The following is a 25,710-nucleotide window of genomic DNA, read 5'->3' on the forward strand; positions in this document are numbered from 1 at the left end:
CCAACCCCTTGCCCCCTCCTACCTCACCTCCCTTCTCTCCTTCTTCAACCCAGCCCGTACACCCCGCTCCTCTACCGCTAACCTCACTGGGCCTCGTTCTCGCCTGTCCCGCCGTCGAACGCTGGCCCACATCCTACCTCTGGCCTGGAACGCCCTCCCTCCTCACATCGGCCAAACTAGCACCCTTCCCCCCTTCAAAGCCCGACTGAGAGCTCACCTCCTCCAGGAGGCCTTCCCAGACTGAGCCCCCCTTTCCCTCTGCTCCTCCTCCTTCCCATCGCCCCGACTCCATCCCACCGCTCTACCCCCTTCCCTGCCCCACAACACTTGTGTACATATGTACATATTTATCATTCTATTTGTTGCGCATATATCTATAATTCTATTTATTTATATTGACGCTATTGACGCCTGTCTACTCGTTCTGTTTGGTTTTGTTGTCTGTCTCCCCCCTTCTAGACCGTTGGCCCGTTGTTGGGTAGGGATCGTCTCTGTCGCCGAACTGTACTTTCCGAGAGCTTAGTACAGCGCTCTGCACACAGTAAGCGCTCAATAAGTATGATTGAATGGAATGAATGAATGCATGACTATAGGCTCGGGACAGGACCCAGGCAGGATGGAGGCAGGTGCCCAGGGGAGTGGAGCCCCAGAAGGAGACTCCCCCACTCCCCACCCCTGGCCCCTGCCTTGGAGCCTAGCTCTCCCAACCCAGCCCACTCCACCTTCTCTCACTGCTTACGGGGTCCCCATCCACCCTCTCATCCTCTGCCCCGAGACCGACAGCCTTAAGGCCCTGCTCATCCCAACTGCCCCTCACTCTGAGCCCTGCTCCTCCCTAACTGCCCCCCTTTTCTGAGCCCTGGTCTTCCCCAACTGTCCACTTACTCTGAGGCCTGCACCTCCCCATCTGCCCTGCTACTCCGGGCCCCGTTCCTCCTCGACTGCCCGCTCCCATCCTGAGCCCTGATCCTCCCCTACCGCCCTGCTCCTCCCTGACTGCCCCCCTTACTCTGAGCCTTGCTCCTCCTCGATTGCTCCTCTACTCCGTGTCCTGCTTCCTCTCGACCGCCCTCCGCCCTCCTACCCTGGGCCCTGCTCCTTCCTGACTGCTCCCCTACTCTGGGACCTACTCTTCCCCCTTGACCCTGGGCCCTGCCCCTTCCCGACTGCCCCCCTATTCTGGGCCCTGCCCCTCCCCGACCGCCTCCCTTACCCCGAACCTTGCCCCTCCTCGATCGCCCCCTGCTCTGGGCCCTGCTCCTCCCTGATTCTGTCTCTCTCTGCCCCTAAGTGGAATGAGCCCCGACCCCGACGGTCCCCCACGGATCCTGCCGCCACCCGGACCCCTGGGGTCTCCAAGAGAAGAGAGATAAGAACTGGTGCACTTCTTCCCCCGGTGGGTAAACTGCAGCAGGTCTGCGCGGGAACTGCCTGGGCCCGGCACCCTCCTCCGAGGCGGGCGAGGACCGCGGGCCTCCGAGGCCGGCTGGGAGTGGGCAGTCGACGGAGAGGGGTGGGAGTGGAGCGGGAGTGGTCTGAGAAGTGCGGGCACCGACTGGGAGGGTATTTATGTCCATATAATAATAATAATAATCATAATTATGGTATTTGTTAAGCGCTTACTATGTGCCAGGCACTGTACTGAGTGCCGGGGTGGATACGAGCAAATCAGGTTGGACACAGTCCCCATCCAACGTGGGGCTCACGGTTTCAATCCCCATTTTACAGATGAGGTAACTGAGGCACGGAGAAGTGAAGTGACCTGCCCAAGGTCACACAGCAGACAAGTGGTTGAGCCGGGATTAGAACCCATGACCTCGTGGCTCCCGGGCCCGTGCTCTATCCATTACGCCCCACTACTTCAAGTCACGTATCCATCACGTATTTTCACGTCTCCCCTTCTAGACTGTGAGCTCCTTGTGGGCAGGGAGTGTGCCTACCAGATCTGTTTTATTGGACTCTCCCAAACGCTTAATACAGTGCTCTGCACACAGTAAGAGCTCAGTAAATATCACTGACTGATTGATTGACGGAGGGGAGGCAGGAGTGGACTGGAGAGGTCTGGGGTGGGTGGGGCAGGTTGGGGTGGATCGGTTTCGGCCTCACTCCCCGTCCCTCCTTATGCAGCCTATTCTTCCTCCCCCCCACCTCCCAACCTGCCCTCCCCTCACCTGATATCGTCCTCGTTGGCGAAGGTGATGACCACCCTGGCGTGGGGGTACTCCAGGAGCCTCCGGATGACTTTGTCGAACTCTCCGGCCTTGGGTTCCCGCGGGATCTTCACCGACTGGGCGATGCACACTCCGCCTGGAGACCCAGCGGGCAGAGGGCAGGGAAGAAGGTCAGGAGAGGAGTCCAGAAAACCCAGGCCTCACAGTCCGGCAAGGGCCGGGTGGGGACCGCTCAGATGTGGGGCATTTCACCCCAGAATCGCCTTCCCCACAGCTTTCTTTCAGCCCCTACTACAGGCAGCCTCGGAGCCACCAGGGCAGGATTCAGTGGGCAGAGTCCGGGCACATCCCACCCAATACCCCAAGCTCTCTGCGGACCAGAAAGCCGGGACTGGGCTCTCACTTAAACCTCCTCCTCCCCTTATCTACGAGCCCTTGCTGTGCCAGTGACCATCTTGGACCCAGCAGGGGAATCAGCAGAACCCAAGGGCCCAGCCCCAAACAGGACCACCTCCCCAGTCCTGCCCTTACCGCTCCCCAGCCCGTGTAGAGGGCCTCTGTCCTCTTTCCCCACATCTGTGCCCCCACTTCCCTTCCCCTCTGCTGCTTTTCAGGAGAGGACCTAGGGATAATAATAATAATAATAATATTAAGAGTCCTTAGGGAAAGAGAGGAGCAGAAGGTCCCAAGCTGAGTTTAGATATGTACGTAAGTGCTGCAGGGCTGAATGTGGGGTGAATAAAGGGGGCAAATCCAAATCCCAGCTCCATTACTTGTCTGCTGTGTGACCTTGGGCGAGTCACCTAACTGCTCTGTGCCTCAGTTACTGCAGCTGTAAAGTGATGATGATGGTATCTGTTAAGCGCTTACTATGTGCGAAGCACCATTCTAAGCACTGGGGAGGGATACATAGGGATCAGATTGTCCCACATGGGGCTCACAGTCTTAAACCTCATTTTACAGATGAGGTAACTGAAGCACAGAGAAGTGAAGCGACCTGCCCAAAGTCACATAGCTGACAAGTGGCAGAGCAGGATTCGAACCCATGACCTCTGACTCCCGAGCCTGTGCTCTTTCCACTGAGCCACACTGCTTCTCAAGACTGATATGGACTCTGTCCAACCTGATTAGCTTGTATCTATCCAAGCACTTTTTTAAAAATGGCAAGCAGCGTGGCTCAGTGGAAAGAGCACGGGCTTTGGAGTCAGAGGTCATGAGTTCGAATCCCGCTCTGCCACTTGTCAGCTATGTGACTGTGGGCAAGTCACTTCATTTCTCTGGGCCTCAGTTACCTCATCTGTAAAATGGGGATTAAGACTGGGAGCCCCACGTGGGACAACCTGATTCCCCTGTGTCTACCCCAGCGCTTAGAACATAGTAAACGCTTAACAAATACCAACATTATTATTATTTGGCATGCGTTTTCTAAGTGCCAGGCACTGTTCTAAGTACTGGGGTAGTTAATCAGTTTGGACATAATCCTTGTGCCACGTAGCGTTCAGAGTCTTAATCCCCACTTTATAGATGAGGTAACTGATGCTCAGAGAAGTTAAATGACTCACCCAAGGTCACAGAGCAGACAAGTGGCAAAACCAGCACTAGAACCCAGGTCCTTCTGACTTGCAGACCTATGTTCTATCCACTAGGCCACACTGCTTCTAAAGGCATTTAGTACAGTGCCTGGCACACGGTAAATACCATTAAAAAATGTGCAAGGGCGGCGCAGAAGGAAGAGGGAGAAGAAATGAGGGCTTAGATGTGGAAGGCCTCTTGGAGATGTGCTTTTAATAAGGCTTTGAAGGTAGGGAGAGTGATCGTCTGTCAGATATGAAGAAGCGCCCAGAAAATGCCAATTGAGAAGCCGGGCTGGCAGGACGGGGAGGTGCGACACAGCAGCCTGGAGGGAGGGAAGGGGTGGATGTGGATGGGGGGCCAGAGGGAATAGGATGGGAGGGGCTGAATAAATCGAGGGGCTTGCGGAGGAGAAAAATGATGAAAGGGAGAGCCAAGAGTGAATAACTCAGAGGGCTCTGGGCGGGTCGGGGCAAGAGCAAGTCATTCGAGCTGGAGATGAGAGAAGAAAGGGTGGGAGGGGAGCTCGGATTAGTGAGGAAGGCACTGGAGAGGGTGGAGTTGGTGGTTGGGGACTGATCCGTGGAGGGGACGCCGGATGGAGAGTGCAATCTCTGGAGCTCTCAGCTCCCCGGACCCCAGGGGAGACCGAAAGGGAGAGAGGCCACAGGGGGCTGGACGCCCAGTGCTGCCGCGGGAGAGGAACGGGCAGCCGAGCGCCAGAGGGGATGGCAGATGGGGCAGTTGGGTTCCCATGCTGTACTATCTTCCCCGCCAGCCCTCGCCAGCCCCCCCGGCACTCCCCCTGGGAGGTGGTAATAATGATGATAATAATCGGTTAAGTGCTTAAGTGCTTAATTGGTTAATTGGTTAAGTGCTTACTATGTGCCAGGCACTGTACTAAGCACTGGGGTGGGTACAAGCGACTGGGGTGGAAACAAGCAGATCGGGTTGGACACACTCCCTGTCCCATATAGGGCTCCCAGTCTCAATCCCCATTTTACGGATGAGGTACCCGAGGCACAGAGAAGTGAAATGACTCGCCCAAGGACCCAGAATTAGAACCCACGACCTTCCGACTCCCGGGCCCTCGCTGTATCCACTACCCCATGCTGCTTCTCTGATCAAGGAGCAGCAGGGTCTAGTGGAAAGTGCAAGGGCCGGAGAGTCGGGGGATCTGGGTTCTAATCCTAGCTCCACCACTGGCCAGCTGTGTGACTTCGGACAAGTCATTTCACTTCTCTGTGCCTGAGTTTCCTCATCTGGAAAATGGGGATTAAATACCTATCTTCCCTCTTAGACTGTGAGCCCCAGTCTTAGAACAGCGCTTGACACGTAGGAAGCGTTGAACAAATGCCGTACTAAATAAAAACAAATAAATTCCACATCTCCCCAGCCCGGTCTTCACTCTCTGCTCCAGGAAGAAAAGACTCCCGGAGGCGCGGCCGGGAAGCGGGGACCGGGACCCCATCAGGATATCGGCGCTACCAGGGATGGGAGTGAGTGCTGTCACCCACACTGCTCGGTACCCACCATATGGTCCTTTTACGGTGGGAAATTGGGCCAAGCGAGTGGATTTTCCCCCCATCTGGGTAGCCAGATGGACGGAGTTAGATGAGGGATGGCAGGCCCAAGCCACTCGGCAGGAGGGGAGAGAGGGAGGGGAGTCTGGGAGGGGTCCAGGAGGCTACTCTTGCTTCTAGTTCAGAAGATGGTAAGGACTCCCCTGGACCCCCCCCCCCCCCCATTTACCAGGAGTCAATCCAACAGGACAACTTCCAGGTGATATGGGAGAAACCCAGGGAGAGCACCCTCGGCCACACTCCAATCTCACACGCATGCAATCGCCCAAACACACGCACACACACACACAAACACACAGTATAATATGTAATAATGTTGGTATTTGTTAAGCGCTTACTATGTGCCGAGCACTGTTCTAAGCGCTGGGGGAGATACAGGATAATCGGGTTGTCCCACGTGAGGCTCACAGTTAATCCCCATTTTACAGATGAGGTAACTGAGGCCCAGAGAAGTTAAGTGACTTGCCCACAGTCACACAGCTGACAAGTGGCGGAGCCGGGATTCGAACTCATGACCTCTGACTCCCAAGCCCGGGCTCTTTCCACTGAGCCACGCTGCTTCTCTCTGTGCCTACCCGTAGCTATCTACATAAATGCCTAACACTTGAAGATGACCCGACCAGTGGGGAACCGACAGTCAGCACCTAAAAAGATTATCCTGTTTGTTTTTTCTTTTTTTCTTTCAATAGTATTTATTGAGCGCTAACTATGTGCAGAGCACTGTACTAAGCACTTGGAATGTACAAATCGGCAACAGACAGAGACAGTCCCTGCCCACTGACGGGCTCGCAGTCTAATCGGGGGAGACGGACAGACGAGAACAATAGCAATAAATAGAATCAAGGGGATGAACATCTCGTTAAAACGATAGCGATAAATAGAATCAAGGTGATGTACATCTCATTAACAAAATAAATAGGGTAATGAAAATATAGCCTTGTGTTGTTTACCCACACAGATACATAGGCACGCAATAGCAGATTTGTCTTTTGAAGGGAAAACTCATTTCTTGGACCAAGTTTGTGACCCAACTGGTGTTCTGGAAGTCATTATATACTAATCAGTCAGTCGATCAGTCGTATTTATTGAGGGCCTACTGTGCGCAGAGCGCTGTACTAGGCGCTTGGAAGAGTACGAAGCAACAATATAACAGACGTATTTCCTGCCCACAACAAGCTCACGGTCCCGCATCGGAGCTCAACCCTGGAGTACTCTCCCTAGCGCTTAGTACAGTGCTCTGCACCCAGTAAGTGCTCAATAAATACTAACCGACTGAGTTCTGAGCCAGCCCACCTACCTGGCTGACATCCCTTTTCCAGCTTCTCCATCCTCCAGTCTCACCCTTTCCCCCACCCCCCTCCCGGGCTACAGGGAGGCTGGCAAGGGGAAAAAGACCCAGGTAGCAGCTGTCAATCAGCAAACTCTTGGACCAATCAGGAGTCCAGCCAAGAATGCACTATTTATGGCATTTTTTATGCACCTACTACGGATCAAGCATTGTTCTAAGTGCTGGGGTAGAGACCGGCTACTCGTGTTGGACTCAGTCCCCGCCCCAGTTGGGATTTCACAGTCTAATAGGAGGGAGGATGGAAATTGAATCCCCATTTTACAGATGTCTAAACTGAGGCACAGAAAAGTTAAGTGACTTCCCCAAGGTCACGTGGTAGGCAAGGGTCAGAAATGGGATTCAGACCTAGGTCCCCTGACGCCCGGGTCTTTCCACTAGGCCATGTCCTTGGCTAATCTCACCCAAACGCCCTGATGCGTTACTTCTGTCTAGTATCTCCAACCTTTCTTCCCAAAGTGACAAAAAGTAGCATGCCAGAGTAGCAAATTCACCTTTCGTTAGCTGGCTAACGAGGCAGAGATCATTAGGGCAGTAAAGACTAATGTGAATCCTGCCTGATTTTTCCAGCCTGCCATTGGCTTCGCCCGGAGGAGACCTGGCCATACCCTGGCCCACCGAAGCATTCACACACGCGCAGCCACTTTCTCAACCCTGACTCAGGGACAGCCTCTCGCCTCTGGTGCGGAAACCCAAATACAGACCCAGAAATAGACTTTCCACCACCTGCTCTGCATCCCCTCACCAGACAAGCTGCGTGCCCACCCCGTGTCAGGGCTCACGCAGATGAACACACCACTTACACACCCCAAGCAGCTCGCAATCACACAGCCAAACACACACCCACACTCTCCAAACTCTGAAACCCATCAAGGCAACCCACCCGTCGCTAAACAGGGAGGCATCACACACACACACACACACACGCACGGCAGAGAGCTGAGATTTTCCCTGCATGATTTGAGGTGGGGATCGGGGGACCGTGGAGGTCCTTATTCCCTCGTCAACCCCGGCTCTCCCTTTCCATAACAACCCTCACTCCAACTGCCCTCTCCCTGGACTCCAGGCCCAGTGACACTCCAGAAGCTGGGAACTTCCAGGAAAGTAGGAGTCACTGGCCCAAGGTCTCAGAGGAAATGAAGGCTCAGGAGAGACTCAGATCCCTCTTCCTCTTCCTCCTCCCTTTCTCCCCGTCTCTGCCCTCCTCTTCCAAGGACACGAGGTACCAGATTCCCACTGCAATTGCTTCCCCAACCCTGTCAGGCCTGAGGGCTTCAGGCAAAGGTCCGGTGGGCCCAGGGCAAAATGGCAATTGCTCCTGACAACTCCAAACTCCCATGACCTTCCAAACAGGCCAGAGACCAGAGGATGAGAAGCCCAGAGCGGTGTCATTCATTCATTCATTCAATCGTATTTATTGAGCACTAACTGTGTGCGGTGCACTGTACTAAGAGCTTAGGAGAGTACAATATAATAATACACAGACACATTCCCTGACCACAACAAGCTTACAGTCTGGTGGGGGGGGGGGGGGAGACAGATATCAATACAAATAAATAAATGACAGATACGTACATAAATGCTTTGGGGCTGAGAGGCAGGGATGAACGAAGGAAGCAAGTCAGACCGACGCAGAAGGGAGTAGAAGAGGAAAGAAGGGTTTAGTCAGGGAAGGCCTCTTGGAGGAGATGGATCTTCACTAAGGCTTTGAAGGGGGAGGAGGTAATTGTCGAATTTAGGGAGGGAGGGTGTTCCAGGCCAGAGGTAGGACGTGGGCAAGAGGTCAGTGATGAGATAGGTGAGATCGAGGTTCAGTGAGAAGGTCGGCATTAGAGGTTAGATAATGTTTCCAGGAGAAGGGGTCCAATGTCATGGGTCCCTGACGGGGCTAGTGCAGGTTAGGGTGGGTGGGGAGGGGAGGCAAGTCCTCAGTCCCAGTCCACAGTCCTCCTTCCTCTGCCACAACCTGGGAGTCAGGGAGGAGCTGGGGTTGCAGGTCGAAAAACTCCTTGAGTTTTTCTTCTTCTCCTCCAACTCTCTCCACAACCCCCTCCGTTCTGGCTTCCCCCCTTTCACTCCATGGAAACTACCCTATTCAAAGGTCACCAAATCCTCCTCCACCATACCGCGCCCACTCACCGACTCGGTCACACCCTCGATCTCGTCATCTCCTACCGCTGCACTATCTCCTCCCTCACCAACTCTGAAATCCCTCTCTCTGACCATAACCTTCTCACCTGCCTCATCTCTCACACTCCCTCCCCCTGCAAATCTTCGCTACTGCCCCACAGAGACCTCCGCTCTCTCGATCCCATCCGTCTTTCCAATAGCATCTCGCCTCACCTCGCCGCCCTGTCCTCTCTTCCCACTCTTGACCAGCGGGTCTCCGCTCTCAACTCCACCCTCTCTACTCATCTCGACTCTCTCGCCCCCCTTTCCCTCCGCCGCTCTCGCTCCACTAACCCACGGCCCTGGATCACCTCCTCCGTCCGCCTCCTACGCTCCTATGCTCGAGCTGCCGAGCGCTGCTGGCCAAAGTCCAAGCACCAAGCCGACCTCACACACTTCAAATTTATCCTTTCCTGCCTTAACTCTGCCCTCTCCTCCGCCAGGCAAAGCTTCTTCTCCTCCCTCATCGACACCCATGCCCGTCACCCCCGCCGATTGTTCCGGACCTTTAACTCTCTCCTTAGGCCCCCTGTTCCTCCCCCTCCCCCATCTCTCACCCCCAATGATCTGGCCACCTATTTCCTCACGAAAATCAACACGATCAGGTCTGAGCTCCCCAAAGTCACCCCTCCGCCTCTCCCCTCCCCCCCACCGACCCCCTCCCCTACTTTCCCATCCTTCCCTGCGGGATCCTCAGAGGAGATCTCCTCCCTCCTCGCAAGTGCCACCCCCTCCACCTGCGCCTCGGACCCCATTCCCTCTCACCTTCTTAAAACCATCGCCCCTGCCTCCTCCCTTCCTTAACTTCTATTTTTAACCACTCGATCTCCAAGGGCTCCTTCCCCTCTGCCTTCAAACACGCCCACGTCTCCCCCATCCTAAAAAAACCCGCTCTCGACCCCACTTCCCCCTCCAGTTATCGTCCTATCTCCCTACTACCCTTCCTTTCCAAAATCCTAGAACGAGTCGTCTACAGTCGATGCCTAGAATTCCTTAACTCCCATTCTCTCCTAGACCCCCTCCAATCTGGCTTCCGTCCCCTCCACTCTACCGAGACTGCTCTCTCTAAGGTCACCCGTGACCTCCTTCTTGCCAAATCCGATGGCTCCTACTCCATTCTGATCCTCCTTGACCTCTCTGCTGCCTTTGACACTGTCGACCATCCCCTCCTCCTCCATACCTTATCTCACCTCGGCTTCACGGACTCCGTCCTCTCCTGGTTCTCCTCTCACCTCTCTGGCCGATCATTCTCGGTCTCCTTCGCTGGAGCCTCCTCCCCCTCCCATCCTTTAACTGTTGGAGTTCCTCAAGGGTCAGTTCTTGGCCCTCTTCCGTTCTCCATTTACACTCACTCCCTCGGTGAACTCATCCACTCTTACGGCTTTGACTACCATCTCTACGCAGATGACACGCAGATCTACATCTCCGCCCCTGTCCTCTCCCCCTCCCTTCGGGCTCGCATCTCCTCCCGCCTCCGGGACGTCTCCGCCTGGATGTCGGCCCGCCACCTAAAACTCAACATGAGCGAGACTGAGCTCCTCATCTTCCCTCCCAAACCCGGTCCTCTCCCAGACTTCTCTATCACCGTCGATGGCACGACCATCCTTCCCGTCTCTCGGGCCCGCAATCTCGGTGTCATCCTTGACTCGTCCCTCTCGTTCACCCCACACATCCTATCCGTTACCGAGACCTGCCGGTTTCACCTCTACAATATCGCCAAGATCTGCCCTTTCCTCTCCACCCAAACAGCTACCTTACTGTTACGGGCTCTCGTTATATCCTGGCTAGACTACTGTGTCGGCCTTCTCTCTGACCTCCCTTCCTCCTCTCTCGCCCCGCTCCGGTCTATTCTTCACTCCGCTGCCCGGCTCATCTTCCTGCAGAAACGATCTGGGCATGTCACTTCCCTTCTTAAACAACTCCAGTGGTTGCCTATCGACCTCCGCTCCAAACAAAAACTCCTCACTCTAGGCTTCGAGGCTCTCCATCACCTCGCCCCTTCCTACCTCTCCTCCCTTCTCTCTTTCTACCGCCCACCCCGCACGCTCCGCTCCTCCGCCGCCCACCTCCTCACCGTCCCTCGGTCTCGCCTATCCCGCCGTCGACCCCCGGGTCACGTCCTCCCACGGTCCCGGAACGCCCTCCCTCCTCACCTCCGCCAAACTGATTCTCTTCCCCTCTTCAAAACCCTACTTAAAAATCACCTCCTCCAAGAGGCGTTCCCAGACTGAGCTCCTCTTCCCCCTCTACTCCCTCTGCCATCCCCCCTTTACCTCTCCGCAGCTAAAGCCTCATTTTCCCCTTTTCCCTCTGCTCCTCCACCTCTCCCTTCCCATCCCCACGGCACCGTACTCGTCCGCTCGACTGTATATATTTTCGTTACCCTATTTATTTTGTTAATGAATTGTACATCGCCTCGATTCTATTTAGTTGTCATTGTTTTTACGAGATGTTCTTCCCCTCGACGCTGTTTATTGCCATCGTTCTCGTCTGTCCGTCTCCCCCGATTAGACCGTAAGCCCGTCAAACGGCAGGGACTGTCTCTATCTGTTGCCGACTTGTTCATCCCAAGCGCTTAGTACAGTGCTCTGCACATAGGAAGCGCTCAATAAATACTATTGAATGAATGAATGAACCTCCTTCTTGCTAAATCCAATGGCCCGTATCCCATCCTAATCCTCCTCGACAGTTGGCTACCTTGGACATCGGACCACCCCCTTCTCCTGGAAATATTATCCAACCTCGGCTTTACAGACACTGTCCTCTTCTGGTTCCCCTCCCATCTCTCTAGCTCCCCATTCTTTCTTTCATTCTTTCTGCCTCCCACCTCCTAACTATACTCTAGGAGTCCCTCAAGCCTCAGATCTGGGTCCCCTTCTATCCTCCATTTACACCCCTCCCTTGGAGAACTTATCTGCTCCCAGGGCTTCAGCTTCCGTCCCTATGCAAGTGATTCCCAAATTTATCTTTCCAGCCCTGATCTCTCTCCTTCTGTGCAGTCAAACATTTCCTCTTGCCTTCCAGACAACTCTACTGGGATGTCCCTCTGACACCTCAAATTTAACAAATCCAAAACAGAACTCCTTATCTTCCCACCCAAACCCTGTCCTCCGCCTGACCTCCTCATCACTGTAGACAGTACCACCATCCTCCCTGTCTCACGAGCCTGTTAACCTTGGCATTACCCTCAACTCATTTCTCTCCTTCAACCCACGTATTCAATCTGTCACCAAATCCTGTCACTTCAACCTTCACAACATCGCTAAAATCTGTCCTTTCCTCGCCATCCAAACTGCTACTATGTTAATCCAAGTACTTATCCGCTCCTGCCTTGATTACTGCATCAGCCTCCTTGCTGACTTGGCCGCTTCCTGTCTCTCCCCACTTCAGTCCATATTTCACTCTACTGCCCAGATCATTTTTCTCTAAAGCCATTCAATCTATATTTCCCCACTCCTCGAGAAACTCCAGCGGCTGCTTATCCACCTCCGCATCGAACAGAAATTCCTTACCGTTGGCTTTAAAGCACTCAATCACCTTGCCTGCTCCTACCTTACCTCTCTGATTTCCTACTACAACCCAGCCCGCACACTTCACTCCTCTCATGCCATCCTGCTCACTGTACTTCAATCTCATCTCTTGCCCAAATCCTGCCCTTTGGCCTGGAACTCCCTCCTCTGTCATATCTGACAGACGATCACGCTACCCACCTTCAAAGCCACATTAAAATCACATCTCATCCAAGGGACCTTTCCTGACTAAAGCCTCATTTCTTCTATTCCCACACCCTTCAGTGTCATCCTGGTCCTTGGATTTGCAGCCTCTATTCACCCCACCCTCAGCCCCACAGCACTTCCGTACATATTTGCAATTTACTTATTCATATTAAAGCCCGTCTCCTCTAGACTATAAGCTCCTTGAGGGCAGGGAACATGTGGAAAGAGCATGGATTTGTGAGTCAGCGGATGTGGGTTCTAATTCCGACTCCGCCACTTGTCTGCTGGGTGACCTTGGGCAAGTCACTTAACTTTTCTGTGTCTCAGTTACCTTACTTGTAAAAAGGGGATTAAAAGTGTGAGCCCCACGTGGTACAACCTTTCATTCAATAGTATTTATTTATTCATTCAATAGTATTTATTGAGCACTTACTATGTGCAGAGCACTGTACTAAGCGCTTGGGATGAACAAGTCGGCAACAGATAGAGACAGTCCCTGCCGTTTGACGGGCTTACGGTCTAATCGGGGGAGACGGACAGACGAGAACAATGGCAATAAACAGCGTCGAGGGGAAGAACATCTCGTAAAAACAATGACAACTAAATAGAATCGAGGCGATGTACAATTCATTAACAAAATAAATAGGGTAACGAAAATATATACAGTTGAGCGGACGAGTACGGTGCCGTGGGGATGGGAAGGGAGAGGTGGAGGAGCAGAGGGAAAAGGGGAAAATGAGGCTTTAGCTGCGGAGAGGTAAAGGGGGGATGGCAGAGGGAGTTGAGGGGGAAGAGGAGCTCAGTCTGGGAACGCCTCTTGGAGGAGGTGATTTTTAAGTAGGGTTTTGAAGAGGGAAAGAGAATCAGTTTGGCGGAGGTGAGGAGGGAGGGCGTTCCGGGACCGCGGGAGGATGTGACCCGGGGGTCGACGGCGGGATGGGCGAGACCGAGGGACGGCGAGGAGGTGGGCGGCGGAGGAGCGGAGCGTGCGGGGTGGGCGGTAGAAAGAGAGAAGGGAGGAGAGGTAGGAAGGGGCGAGGTGATGGAGAGCCTCGAAGCCTAGAGTGAGGAGCTTTTGTTTGGAGTGGAGGTCGATGGGCAACCACTGGAGTTGTTTAAGAAGGGGAGTGACAGGCCCAGATCGTTTCTGCAGGAAGATGAGCCAGGCAGCGGAGTGAAGAATAGACCCGAGCGGGGCGAGAGAGGAGGAAGGGAGGTCAGAGAGAAGGCCGACACAGTAGTCTAGCCGGGATATAACGAGAGCCCGTAACAGTAAGGTAGCCATTTGGGTGGAGAGGAAAGGGCGGATCTTGGCGATATTGTAGAGGTGAAACCGGCAGTTCTCGGTAACGGATAGGATGTGTGGGGTGAACGAGAGGGACGAGTCAAGGATGACACCGAGATTGCGGGCCCGAGAGACGGGAAGGATGGTCGTGCCATCGACGGTGATAGAGAAGTCTGGGAGAGGACCGGGTTTGGGAGGGAAGATGAGGAGCTCAGTCTCGCTCATGTTGAGTTTTAGGTGGCGGGCCGACATCCAGGCGGAGACGTCCTGGAGGCGGGAGGAGATGCGAGCCCGAAGGGAGGGGGAGAGGACAGGGGCGGAGATGTAGATCTGCGTGTCATCTGCGTAGAGATGGTAGTCAAAGCCGTAAGAGTGGATGAGTTCACCGAGGGAGTGAGTGTAAATGGAGAACGGAAGAGGGCCAAGAACTGACCCTTGAGGAACTCCAACAGTTAAAGGATGGGAGGGGGAGGAGGCTCCAGCGAAGGAGACCGAGAATGATCGGCCAGAGAGGTGAGAGGAGAACCAGGAGAGGACGGAGTCCGTGAAGCCGAGGTGAGATAAGGTATGGAGGAGGAGGGGATGGTCGACAGTGTCAAAGGCAGCAGAGAGGTCAAGGAGGATCAGAATGGAGTAGGAGCCATCGGATTTGGCAAGAAGGAGGTCACGGGTGACCTTAGAGAGAGCAGTCTCGGTAGAGTGGAGGGGACGGAAGCCAGATTGGAGGGGGTCTAGGAGAGAATGGGAGTTAAGGAATTCTAGGCATCGACTGTAGACGACTCGTTCTAGGATTTTGGAAAGGAAGGGTAGTAGGGAGATAGGACGATAACTGGAGGGGGAAGTGGGGTCGAGAGCGGGTTTTTTTAGGATGGGGGAGACGTGGGCGTGTTTGAAGGCAGAGGGGAAGGAGCCCTTGGAGATCGAGTGGTTAAAAATAGAAGTTAAGGAAGGGAGGAGGGCAGGGGCGATGGTTTTAAGAAGGTGAGAGGGAATGGGGTCCGAGGCGCAGGTGGAGGGGGTGGCACTTGCGAGGAGGGAGGAGATCTCCTCTGAGGATACCGCAGGGAAGGATGGGAAAGTAGGGGAGGGGGTCGGTGGGGGGGAGGGGAGAGGCGGAGGGGTGACTTTGGGGAGCTCAGACCTGATCGTGTTGATTTTCGTGAGGAAATAGGTGGCCAGATCATTGGGGGTGAGAGATGGGGGAGGGGGAGGAACAGGGGGCCTAAGGAGAGAGTTAAAGGTCCGGAACAATCGGCGGGGGTGACGGGCATGGGTGTCGATGAGGGAGGAGAAGAAGCTTTGCCTGGCGGAGGAGAGGGCAGAGTTAAGGCAGGAAAGGATAAATTTGAAGTGTGTGAGGTCGGCTTGGTGCTTGGACTTTCGCCAGCAGCGCTCGGCAGCTCGAGCATAGGAGCGTAGGAGGCGGACGGAGGAGGTGATCCAGGGTACCTAATCAGGTACAAGGTACCTGATTACCTTGTATCTACCCCATCACTTAGAACAGCGCTTGGCACATAGTAAGCACTTAACAAATATCATCATTATTATTATTATTATATTGCATTCTCTCAAGCACTGTGCTCTGTACACAGAGAAGCAGTATGGCTCAGTGGAAAGAGCAGTGGCTTGGAAGTCAGAGGTCATGGGTTCTAATCCCAGCTCCACCACTTGTCAGCTGTGTGACTTCGGGCAAGTCACTTCACTTCTCTGGGTCTCAGTTCCCTCATCTGTAAAATGGGGATTAAGACTGTGAGCCCCATGCGGGACAACCTGATCACCTTGTATTTCCCAGCGCTTAGAACAATGCTTTGCACATAGTAAGCACTAACAAATACCATTATGATTATTATTATGATTATTGAGGAGGTCCAAGTGGTAGACCAAGCAGACAGGGCCCCATCTGGGCTTGTTCCCACACCTTCCCACTCCTATTTCTGGCCGTTCCTCCCTTGCAGGAGAAGAGACAGCAGCATGGCCTAGTGGTGGATAGAGCACTAGCCCGGGAGTCAGAAGATCTGGCTTCTAATCCTGACTCTGCCAGTTGTCTACTGGGGACCTTCGGCTAGTCTTGAGTTCTCTGGGCCTCACTTACCTTATCTGTAAAATGGGGATTGAGACTGTGAGCCCCACGTGGGACGGGGACTGTGTCCAACCCGATTTGCTTGTATCCACCCCAGCATTTAGTACAGTACTTGGCACATAGTAAGCACTTAAATATAAATAAATAAAATTGTGGTATTTAAGCACTTACTATGTGCAAACCACTGTGCGCTTACTATGTGCAAACCACTGTTCTAAGCTCGGGGGGATACAAGGTGATCAGTTTGTCCCACGTGGGGCTCACAGTTTTAATCCCCATTTGACAGATGAGGTAACTGAGGCACAGAGAAGTTAAGTGACTTGCCCAAGGTCACACAGCTGACTAGCGGAGGAGCCGGGATTAGTACCCGTGATCTCTGACTCCCAAGCCCGCGCTCTTTCCACTGAGCCACGCTGCTTCATTATTATTATTAGACAGAGAGGCTCTAATCCAGTGTCAGTCATGAGTGACTCCTCCAATCGAAACTCCAGGTCCCCCATCGCCCCTAATTTTAACCCACCACCTCCCTTCCTAGGAAGATGAATGGAGGTACAGGGTGAGGGGATAGGAGAATTGGCACAGGCTGGATGGCATGGTGGTGCCAAGGAACATCCCTGCCAATGGTGATTAGTCAATTCGAGGAGGAGGATGGCTTAGATGGATAGAGCAGGAGCCCGGGAGTCAGAAGGACCTAGGTTTTAATACCGGCTCTTCCACCTGTCTGCTGTGTAACTTTGGGCAAGTCGCTTCACTTCGCTGGGCCTCAGTTACCTCTTCTGTAAAATGACGATTAAGAGTGTGAGCTCCATGTGGGACAGGGCCTGTGTCCAATCTGATTGATTTGTACCTACACCAATGTTTAGAACAGTGCTTAGCACATAGTAAGTGCTTAACAAGTACCATACTTATTATTATTATATTATTAATAATAAAAATCCATTGATGGTATTTATTACGCACTTACCGTGTGCAGAGCACTGTACTAAGAAAGGAGTTGCTCAATGCATACTGTCCATTATAGCCATCTATCTCTATACCTCTATCCAATGATCAATTTTTCTATCACCTATCCACCCTTCCATCCATCCGTAGATCTAAATATCTATCATTCCTATACCTAATCATTCAACCATCTATCCAACTATCAGTTTATCACCTATCTATCCAATCATTCATCCTCCTGTGCATCATCCATTCATCCATCTATCAATCTGTCACCTATCTGTCCATCCATCTTTCCATGCATCATCCACTCATCAATCAATCACCCATCTATCCAACCTCCATCCTTCTATACATGAATCCATCCACTCATCAATCTGTTATCCATCTGTCCTCTCACCTATCTCTCCACCCCAACTATTTATCAATCTGTCTAGCCATCTTAAATCTTAATGTGGTCCCCTTCTCCCTGGGTTTATCCCAGTGTGTAGAGTTTGCATCTGGGGATAGAAAAGGCATGGCAGGAGTGGGCTGGCCCTGGAAATCCTGTGGGATTCCAAGTTGGAGCCACTTTGGCGATGAGCAGTGCTCATTCGTTGACCTCTAAGCACATGTCACGCCCTAACTCCTATCTTCCCTTTGGTATGCCACCCAGACCGTGTCATTTAGGTCAGAACCAGACCAAATTAATTTTTCCTTAGTAGGGAGGAGAGGTCATTGCCAATGGGCAGCAGACCCAGTGAGTGCAGGCCAAGACCAGAAAACCCTCTCTTTCCCCAGATCTGACTGGGGGGCTGGGAGGAAGTGATCCTGATTTGCTCAAGTCACAGTTCCAAGGACTTTGGCAGGGATGTCACAACAGCCCCCAACCCAGGCGGTGAATCCACAGCCTGGACTCCACAGAGGGAGCCCCCGTCTTCCAGAATGATCCAGATTGACCCAGTCAGAACTAAAAACCTAGGGGAGTCCAAGCTGGGCCAGTGCTGAGCTAGGCCCATCGGGTTCAGAAAATGGGATCCTGTGCACTGATGTGTAATGACATTAATTCCTAGAATTTGTTTAATGCTCTTCATTTTTCCAAAGCATTAATGATCTTTTAATACCCTCACAAGTTTCCTGTGATGTAAGGAGAGCCAGCATGTGAGCTTTCTCAGGGTTTTTAGGTAGAAAATGGTGATAATAATAATAACAATAATAATAATAATACCCGTTAAGGGCTTACTATGTGCCAAGCACTGTTCTAAGCTCAAAATAGATGCAAGTTAATCAGGTTGGGTACAATCGCTGTCCCACTTTCATTCATTCAATAGTATTTATTGAGCGCTTACTATGTGCAGAGCACTGTACTAAGCACTTGGGATGAACAAGTCGGCAACAGATAGAGACAGTCCCTGCCGTTTGACGGGCTTACGGTCTGATCGGGGGAGACGGACAGACGAGAACAATGGCAATAAACAGCGTCGAGGGGAAGAACATCTCGTAAAAACCGATGGCAACTAAATAGAATCGAGGCGATGTACAATTCATTAACAAAATAAATAGGGTAACGAAAATATATACAGTCGAGCGGACGAGTACGGTGCTGTGGGGATGGGAAGGGAGAGGTGGAGGAGCAGAGGGAAAAGGGGAAAATGAGGCTTTAGCTGCGGAGAGGTAAAGGGGGGATGGCAGAGGGAGTAGAGGGGGAAGAGGAGCTCAGTCTGGGAACGCCTCTTGGAGGAGGTGATTTTTAAGTAAGGTTTTGAAGAGGGAAAGAGAATCAGTTTGGCGGAGGTGAGGAGGGAGGGCGTTCCGGGACCGCGGGAGGACGTGACCCGGGGGTCGACGGCGGGATGGGCGAGACCGAGGGACGGCGAGGAGGTGGGCGGCGGAGGAGCGGAGCGTGCGGGGTGGGCGGTAGAAAGAGAGAAGGGAGGAGAGGTAGGAAGGGGCAAGGTGATGGAGAGCCTTGAAGCCTAGAGTGAGGAGTTTTTGTTTGGAGCGGAGGTCGATGGGCAACCACTGGAGTTGTTTAAAGAAGGGGAGTGACATGCCCAGATCGTTTCTGCAGGAAGATGAGCCGGGCAGCGGAGTGAAGAATAGACCCGAGCGGGGCGAGAGAGGAGGAAGGGAGGTCAGAGAGAAGGCTGACACAGTAGTCTAGCCGGGATATAACGACAGCCCTTAATAGTAAGGTAGCCGTTTGGGTGGAGAGGAAAGGGCGGATCTTGGCGATATTGTAGAGGTGAAACCGGCAGGTCTTGGTAACGGATAGGATGCGTGGGGTGAACGAGAGGGACGAGTCAAGGATGACACCGAGATTGCGGGCCTGCGGGACGGGAAGGATGGTCGTGCCATCCACGGTGATAGAGAAGTCTGGGAGAGGACCGGGTTTGGGAGGGAAGATGAGGAGCTCAATCTTGCTCATGTTGAGTTTTAGGTGGCGGGCCGACATCCAGGTGGAGACGTACCGGAGGCGGGAGGAGATGCGAGCCCGAAGGGAGGGGGAGAGGACAGGGGCGGAGATGTAGATCTGCGTGTCATCTGCGTAGAGATGGTAGTCAAAGCCGTGAGAGCGGATGAGTTCACCGAGGGAGTGAGTGTAAATGGAGAACAGAAGAGGGCCAAGAACTGACCCTTGAGGAACTCCAACAGTTAAAGGATGGGAGGGGGAGGAGGCTCCAGCGAAGGAGACCGAGAATGATCGGCCAGAGAGGTAAGAGGAGAACCAGGAGAGGACGGAGTCCGTGAAGCCGAGGTGAGATAAGGTATGGAGGAGGAGGGGATGGTCGACAGTGTCAAAGGCAGCAGAGAGGTCAAGGAGGATCAGAATGGAGTAGGAGCCATTGGATTTGGCAAGAAGGAGGTCACGGGTGACCTTAGAGAGAGCAGTTTCGGTAGAGTGGAGGGGACGGAAGCCAGATTGGAGGGGGTCTAGGAGAGAATGGGAGTTAAGGAATTCTAGGCATCGATTGTGGCTCACACTGTTACCCCCATTTTACAGATGAGGTAACTGAAGCACAGAGAAGTGAAGTGACTTGCCCAAGTTCACACAGCAAATATTTGGAGGTCGGGATTAGAACCCAGGTCCTTCTGACTCCCAGGCCTGTGCTCTAAGTCCACTTAGTCACTCTGTTTGTCCATAAAATGATGGCTGCATGGGAGCGTTTTTCTGACAGTGCACATCTATCTCAGTGCAGTGCGACATGAAGCAAGAACAAGTGGCTAAAAGCACTCAGTGTCAAACACCAAAGCGCAAGTCCACACAATCCCCTCCTTCTAGGAGATGAGTAAACTGAGGCTCAGAATAGTCAATAGACCTGCCCTAGGTCACACAACAGACCGGAATCAAGTCTCCTGACTCCCAGACTCAAGCTCTTTCCACTAGGCTACGCCGACTCCCTCTGCTGAGCGATGCAGATTGAGAAAACCAGGGGCAGCTACAGCTCCCCGACCCTTGCCCAGCGTGTGCCCACATCCAAACCATCTGCAAATGTCACTTGGTTTGGACTGAGCCCTACTGGGCATCCAGGAGAGCTCCATTTGGGAAAGGGGGATGCAGAAATTCTCCCTGTGTTATTTCCTTTTCTCCACGGGCCTTAGCTGTGCACAAATAACTCCAGAAGACCAGAACTTTGCAGTGCATTTGACGCCTCTGGGGAATCTTCTCCCCAGGAATTGGAAGAATATAAAAAAATCCAACCGGCAAGTTAGAGGCAATTTAAATGTGGTTTTACACCCGTGCATCCTAAACAAGCTCCGCAAAAAAAGGTCTGTCCCTTTCTGAACTGCAGAACCGAGCAGCTGCACGATATCAGAGACGACATAAAAGAAATGTGCTTGTCTTTTGCTTTTTGTGTTAAAAAATGGAAAAAGAAAAAGGGAAGAAAGGAGAAAACAAACCCCAGGAAATCAAGAGGAAAATGCAGAATCCTGAAATGAGAATGCCCAGAGGAGGAGAGGGTGGGGATGTGCTGACTTAGGTCTCGGTGAGCTGGGAAGGAGCTGGTTTGGTGGAGGGATGGTGGTGGGAGTCCTACCTACATCAGTGCTGCTCACTGGCTTTCAGAGGTCCTGATTGCTCATCCTCTCCCAGCCCGGACATTAAGGGACAGCTAAGGGTAGTCCCCCAGATCCATCTCCACCAGGCTCTGGCTTTAACCTCTGCCTGGCCTGACCCCCGGCAGTCAGTCGGTCAATGCTATTTATTGAGCACTTACTGTGCACAGAGCACTGTACTAAGCGCTTGGGAGAGTACGATAGAACAATAAACAGTCATATTCTCTGCCCACAATGAGCTTACCATCTAAAGGACTGTAGCAACCCAAGCAGCACCCCAAGCAGCCTCTGTCCAGCTCCAAATGGTCCCAGGGATCTTAAGGGGGCCCCGGGGGATGCTTTGACCTCTCAGCAGAGAAACCAAAGGGAGTCGCCCTCAGCCAGTTTCTCCCAAGAGTTTCCCCAGTGAGGAACAGGGGGCTCCTGAGCTATTCAGAGGAAAAAGGGAGCCGGATCAATTCAGTCAGTCATTCATATTTACTTATTGTGTGCAGAGCACTGTATTAAGCTTTGGGAGAGTACAATAAAACAATAACAGACACATTTCCTTCCCATAACAAGCTTATCATCTAGAAGGGGAGCTAGACATTACTAAAAATAAATAAATTACAGATATGTCCATAAGTGATGTGGGGCTGGGAGGGGGTGATGAATAATGGGAGCAAGTCAGGGCAATTCAGAAGGGAGAGGGAGAAGAGGAAAGGAGGGCTAAGGGAGGGAAGGCCTTTTGGAGGAGAAGCGTCTTCAATAAGGCTTTGAAGCAAGGGAGAGTAATTATCTGTTGCATATGAGGGAGGGCATTCCAGGCCAGAGGTAGGACACGGGCGAGAGATAGACAAGGTGGAGATGGAGTGAGAAGGTTAGCATTAGAGGAGCGAAGTGTGCGGGCTGGGTTGTAGTAGCCTCCTCACTGAGCTCTGAAGTGCTGGGCTCGCTCACCAATCTGGAAGGCCCACACGAGCTGTGAGAGCAAAGGAAGTCTGAGTAAATTAGGAAAAGAGAAGTCTGGAGCACCACACTGATTAGCCTGGTCACATAGGCTCCGAGCCAAGGCAGAAGGAAATCAGGCCAGTGCTCAAAGAAATAGGGCTGCAGAGCCACTCCCCTGCAATAGCTCACTGTGAGCAGATGAGGATCCTCCCCCTCCCCCGAGGGCAGATCAGGACACATCACTATGGTCAAGCAGTCACTTCAAGTTGTCACTTGGAACTTCGGAGAAAGCCCCTGGGGCAGAGCCAGTCCACGACGACCCCCCCATATTCCCATGCCCCCTTCCCCCTCCAACCCCAAGCTGTTGGCTTGGTTCCCCCAGACCCCGGAGGGCTGGCTGCTGAGCCCTGGGCAAGTCCGGGGGCAGGCCGGGCAGACTGAGTAAGCAGCACAGTGGGATAGAGGCTGGTTCTCTACTGAGCACCCTGCCCCTAGGGACTTCTGTGGGTGACAATTGAGCACATTTTTCTCGATGGAAAATTCATGCTTCCCAGATATCCCAGGGGGTGCGATTCTAAGCTCTCATCCCCTCCTGGGTAGGAGGCCAGAGCCAAGGCCAGTGAGAGGTGACGGCTCCACCAGTTCCAGGTGACCTGTGGGCGGCCAGGTGTGTGGACAACTAAGTGGAGAAACGTCCTTCCTGGGCAGGACCAGTGCTCCCAGCCTGGACTAGGGTCCCCTGCTGCCTGCCTTGGTCTCCTCATCTGGAAAGTGGGAAGAGTCAGGGCTCACACTCCATGGAATAATAATAATTATTATGGTATTCGTTAAGTGCTTACTATGTGCCAGGCACTGTTCTGAGCACTGGAGTAGTTACAAGATAATCGGGTGGGACACAGTCCCTATCCACAAAGAGCTCACAGTCTTAATCCCCATCCTCCAGATGAGGGAACTGAGTCAAGGAGAAGTGAAGTGACTTGTCCAGAGTCACACAGCAGACATGTGGCAGAGACGGGATTAGAACCCATGATCTCCTGACTCCCAGACCCATACTCTATCCACTGGGTCAGGCTGCTTCTATAACGTCCTGCTTCTATAGCTGTCTATAGACAGAATAGCTGCCTGCCTGCAAGGCAACTGGGACCCGGGGTCAGAGGCAGGGGGATGACCCATCTGATCCCATCTAGGGCTATCATTATCCAAACAGGCTCAGTCCCCTCCAAGTGGACAGACTGGGCTTCTGGATGGAAGGGGATTTCTTAACTGGGCCTTACTGGGCCTCCCTGAGGAACCCGAGAGAGGGAAGGGGAGGGTGGGGGTGGGAGGAGAGCGGAAAAAAGGAGGGCGGCTGGGTCCAAGAGTGAGGAAAGAGGCTAAAGCACTGGGGGCTGAGGTGGGACCGAGGAGATGGGGAAAGGGGACTCAGGAGAACAGGCAGACGACAGCCAAAAGGACCAATCAGCAGAACAAAGAGCTGAGTGTTCCCAGCCGGAAGGCTGGGTTTCCGGCCCAGCGGAGGCTTTCACAGCGCGCATTATTCATGGTACGTCTTCCCCATCAGATCATCCCGATCAGATCATCGCAGGGGAGATGTGCTGAGTGAAGCATCCTAATATCTTAACACAAAACCCACTTAAGCAAATCACCTTTTAAAAGAGAAAATCACCAAAAAAGGGACCAGCGGGAGTTTGGGAGCGAATGGAACAATTTATTTATATTAATGTGGGTCTCCCCCTCTGGACTGTAAGCTCGTTGGTGGGCATGAAATATGTCCGTTTATTGTTCTATTGTACTCTCTCAAGTCTTAATACAGTTCTTTGCAAACGGTAAGTGCTCGATGAATATGAGTGACTGATTGAATGAATGAATCTGGGGGATAGAATGGGGGCAGGGTCTAAACTAGGCCTCTGCCCCTCCCATCGCCCCCCACTCCGGCTAGAGGCCCAGACCCCAGCCCTCCAACCGAGGGAGAGCCTGGCACTGGGAACAACTGGCCAACTGGGCTTTCCCCTTGTAGAGAGAGGAGGGAAGGAAGTGGCCGCTCACAGCCCACAGCCGCCTCATTCCTATCCCCCTCCCATTGGCTGGTTCGGACATCTCAGGGCTGAGCCGCCTTCTGACCTGTTTTGGTGGCGAATTTTCAGGGCGAGAGGGGAAATAGGCCTAGGCCCCATTCACTTGCTCCTGCACTGGGCCTCTCTCCCCAACTTCTTGTCCCACCACAGAGGCCACTAGGCCACACCAAACAAGTCCCAAGACAGGAAGAAGGCACTCATCCTATCCCAACTAGATTACTGCATCAACCTCCCAACCTCCTATCTCTCCCCACTCCAGTCCATATTTCACTCCGTTGCCCGGATCAGCTTTCTACAAAAATTTTTCAGGACATGTCACCCTGCTCCTCAAAAATCTCCGGTGGTTGTCCGTCCATCTCTATATCCATCAAAAACTCCTCACCATAGGCTTTAAAGCACTCCATCACCTTGTCCTTGCACCCTTCTCTACCTCACCTCGCTTGTCTCCTTCTACAACTCAGCCTACGTTCTTCCCTCCTCTAGTGCTAACCTTCTCACTGTGCCTCGATCTCGCTTGTCTCCCACCCACCCCTGGCCCCCGATCCCTGGCCCAGGTCCTACCTCTGGCCTGGAATGCCCTCCTTCCTCAAATCGGCCAGACAATTACTCTCCCCCTCTTCAAAGCCTTACTGAAGGCAATTCTCCTCCAAGAGGCCTTCCCAGGCTAAGCCCCCCCCGTTTCCTCATCTTCCACTCCCTTCTGCGTCACTCTGACTTGCACCCTTTGCTCTCTCCCCCCACTTCCCAACCCCATAGCACTTCTGTATATATCTGTAATTTTATTTATTTATATTGATGTCTGTCCCCCGCCTCCCAAGCCCCCTACCCCCACCTCCGTCTAGGCTGTGAACATTTTGTTGACAAGAAATGTCACTGATTATTGTTGCATTGTCCTTTCCCAAGCATGTAATACAGTATTCTGCACCCACTAAGCACTTAATAAATAAGATTGAATGAATAAAGCCCTTAGTCCGAACCAGAGAGAAGGGATACGGCCTGAAGGCAGGGACATGAACAAGATAACCTTTGTCTGCAGACTTTGCCTGCCCGGAGCTCTATCAGGTGAAGTGAAATCCAGGTCAGTCAGTCAATCACAAGTAATTGACAACAGTCAACCACAAGCCCTTACACCGTGCAGAGACTGTATTAAGTGCTTGAGAGAGTACAATATAGCAATAAACAGACACTCTTCCTGCCCACAATGAGTTTACAATCTAGAGGGGGAGATGGACATTAATAAACAAGTTATGAACTTATGTACATAAGTGCTGTGGGGCTGGGAGGGTCGATGAAAAAAGGGAGCAAGTCAGGGTGACACAGAAGGGAGTGGGAAAAGAAGAAAGGAGGGTTTAGGGAAGGCCTCTTGGAGGAGATGTGCCTTCAATAAGGTTTGAAGGTGGGGAGAGTAATTGTCTGTCGGGACAGGACACAAAGTCTGATGGGGTCAGAGTACTCTCGGGCTGGTGGGAGCTGGGCTCGGCCCGAGATGGGCCGATGGTCTTGAAGGAGCAGCGGCCAATGAAAGAATTAGATGAAATATTCAGGAGTTCAACTTCTCAGGAAGTGGGAACCCTCAAGCAAAATGAAATGCTGGAAATGTAATTACCTATCTGGTGCCAACTATGCCTTCTGGGCAGCGCAGCTGGGCTAGTGAGGAGGGCGCGGGGCAGGCAGGAGGACAAGCAGCCCTTCCCTCCTCATCGCAAATCCTCATCTAACTGCTTTACCAAATGACTTGGTTAACATGTAGCCACCAGATCCTAAAGCAGCCTGTGCCCCACGGCGTCACAGAGGCCGCCGCCCT

General features: G+C 52.8%; 1 protein-coding gene across 1 annotated transcript in view; it reads right to left on the reverse strand.

Annotated features, from left to right (window-relative positions):
- Positions 1–25,710, reverse strand: part of GRM4 (glutamate metabotropic receptor 4) — a 148,401-nt gene that overhangs the window by 48,020 nt on the left and 74,671 nt on the right. The window contains exon 4 of the mRNA XM_029069921.1: positions 2,172–2,307. Coding sequence (XP_028925754.1) covers positions 2,172–2,307 — 136 coding nt within the window. The remainder of the gene's footprint in view (positions 1–2,171; positions 2,308–25,710) is intronic.

Source organism: Ornithorhynchus anatinus, chromosome 7 (assembly GCF_004115215.2).
Source record: "Ornithorhynchus anatinus isolate Pmale09 chromosome 7, mOrnAna1.pri.v4, whole genome shotgun sequence".
Taxonomy (NCBI): domain Eukaryota; kingdom Metazoa; phylum Chordata; class Mammalia; order Monotremata; family Ornithorhynchidae; genus Ornithorhynchus; species Ornithorhynchus anatinus.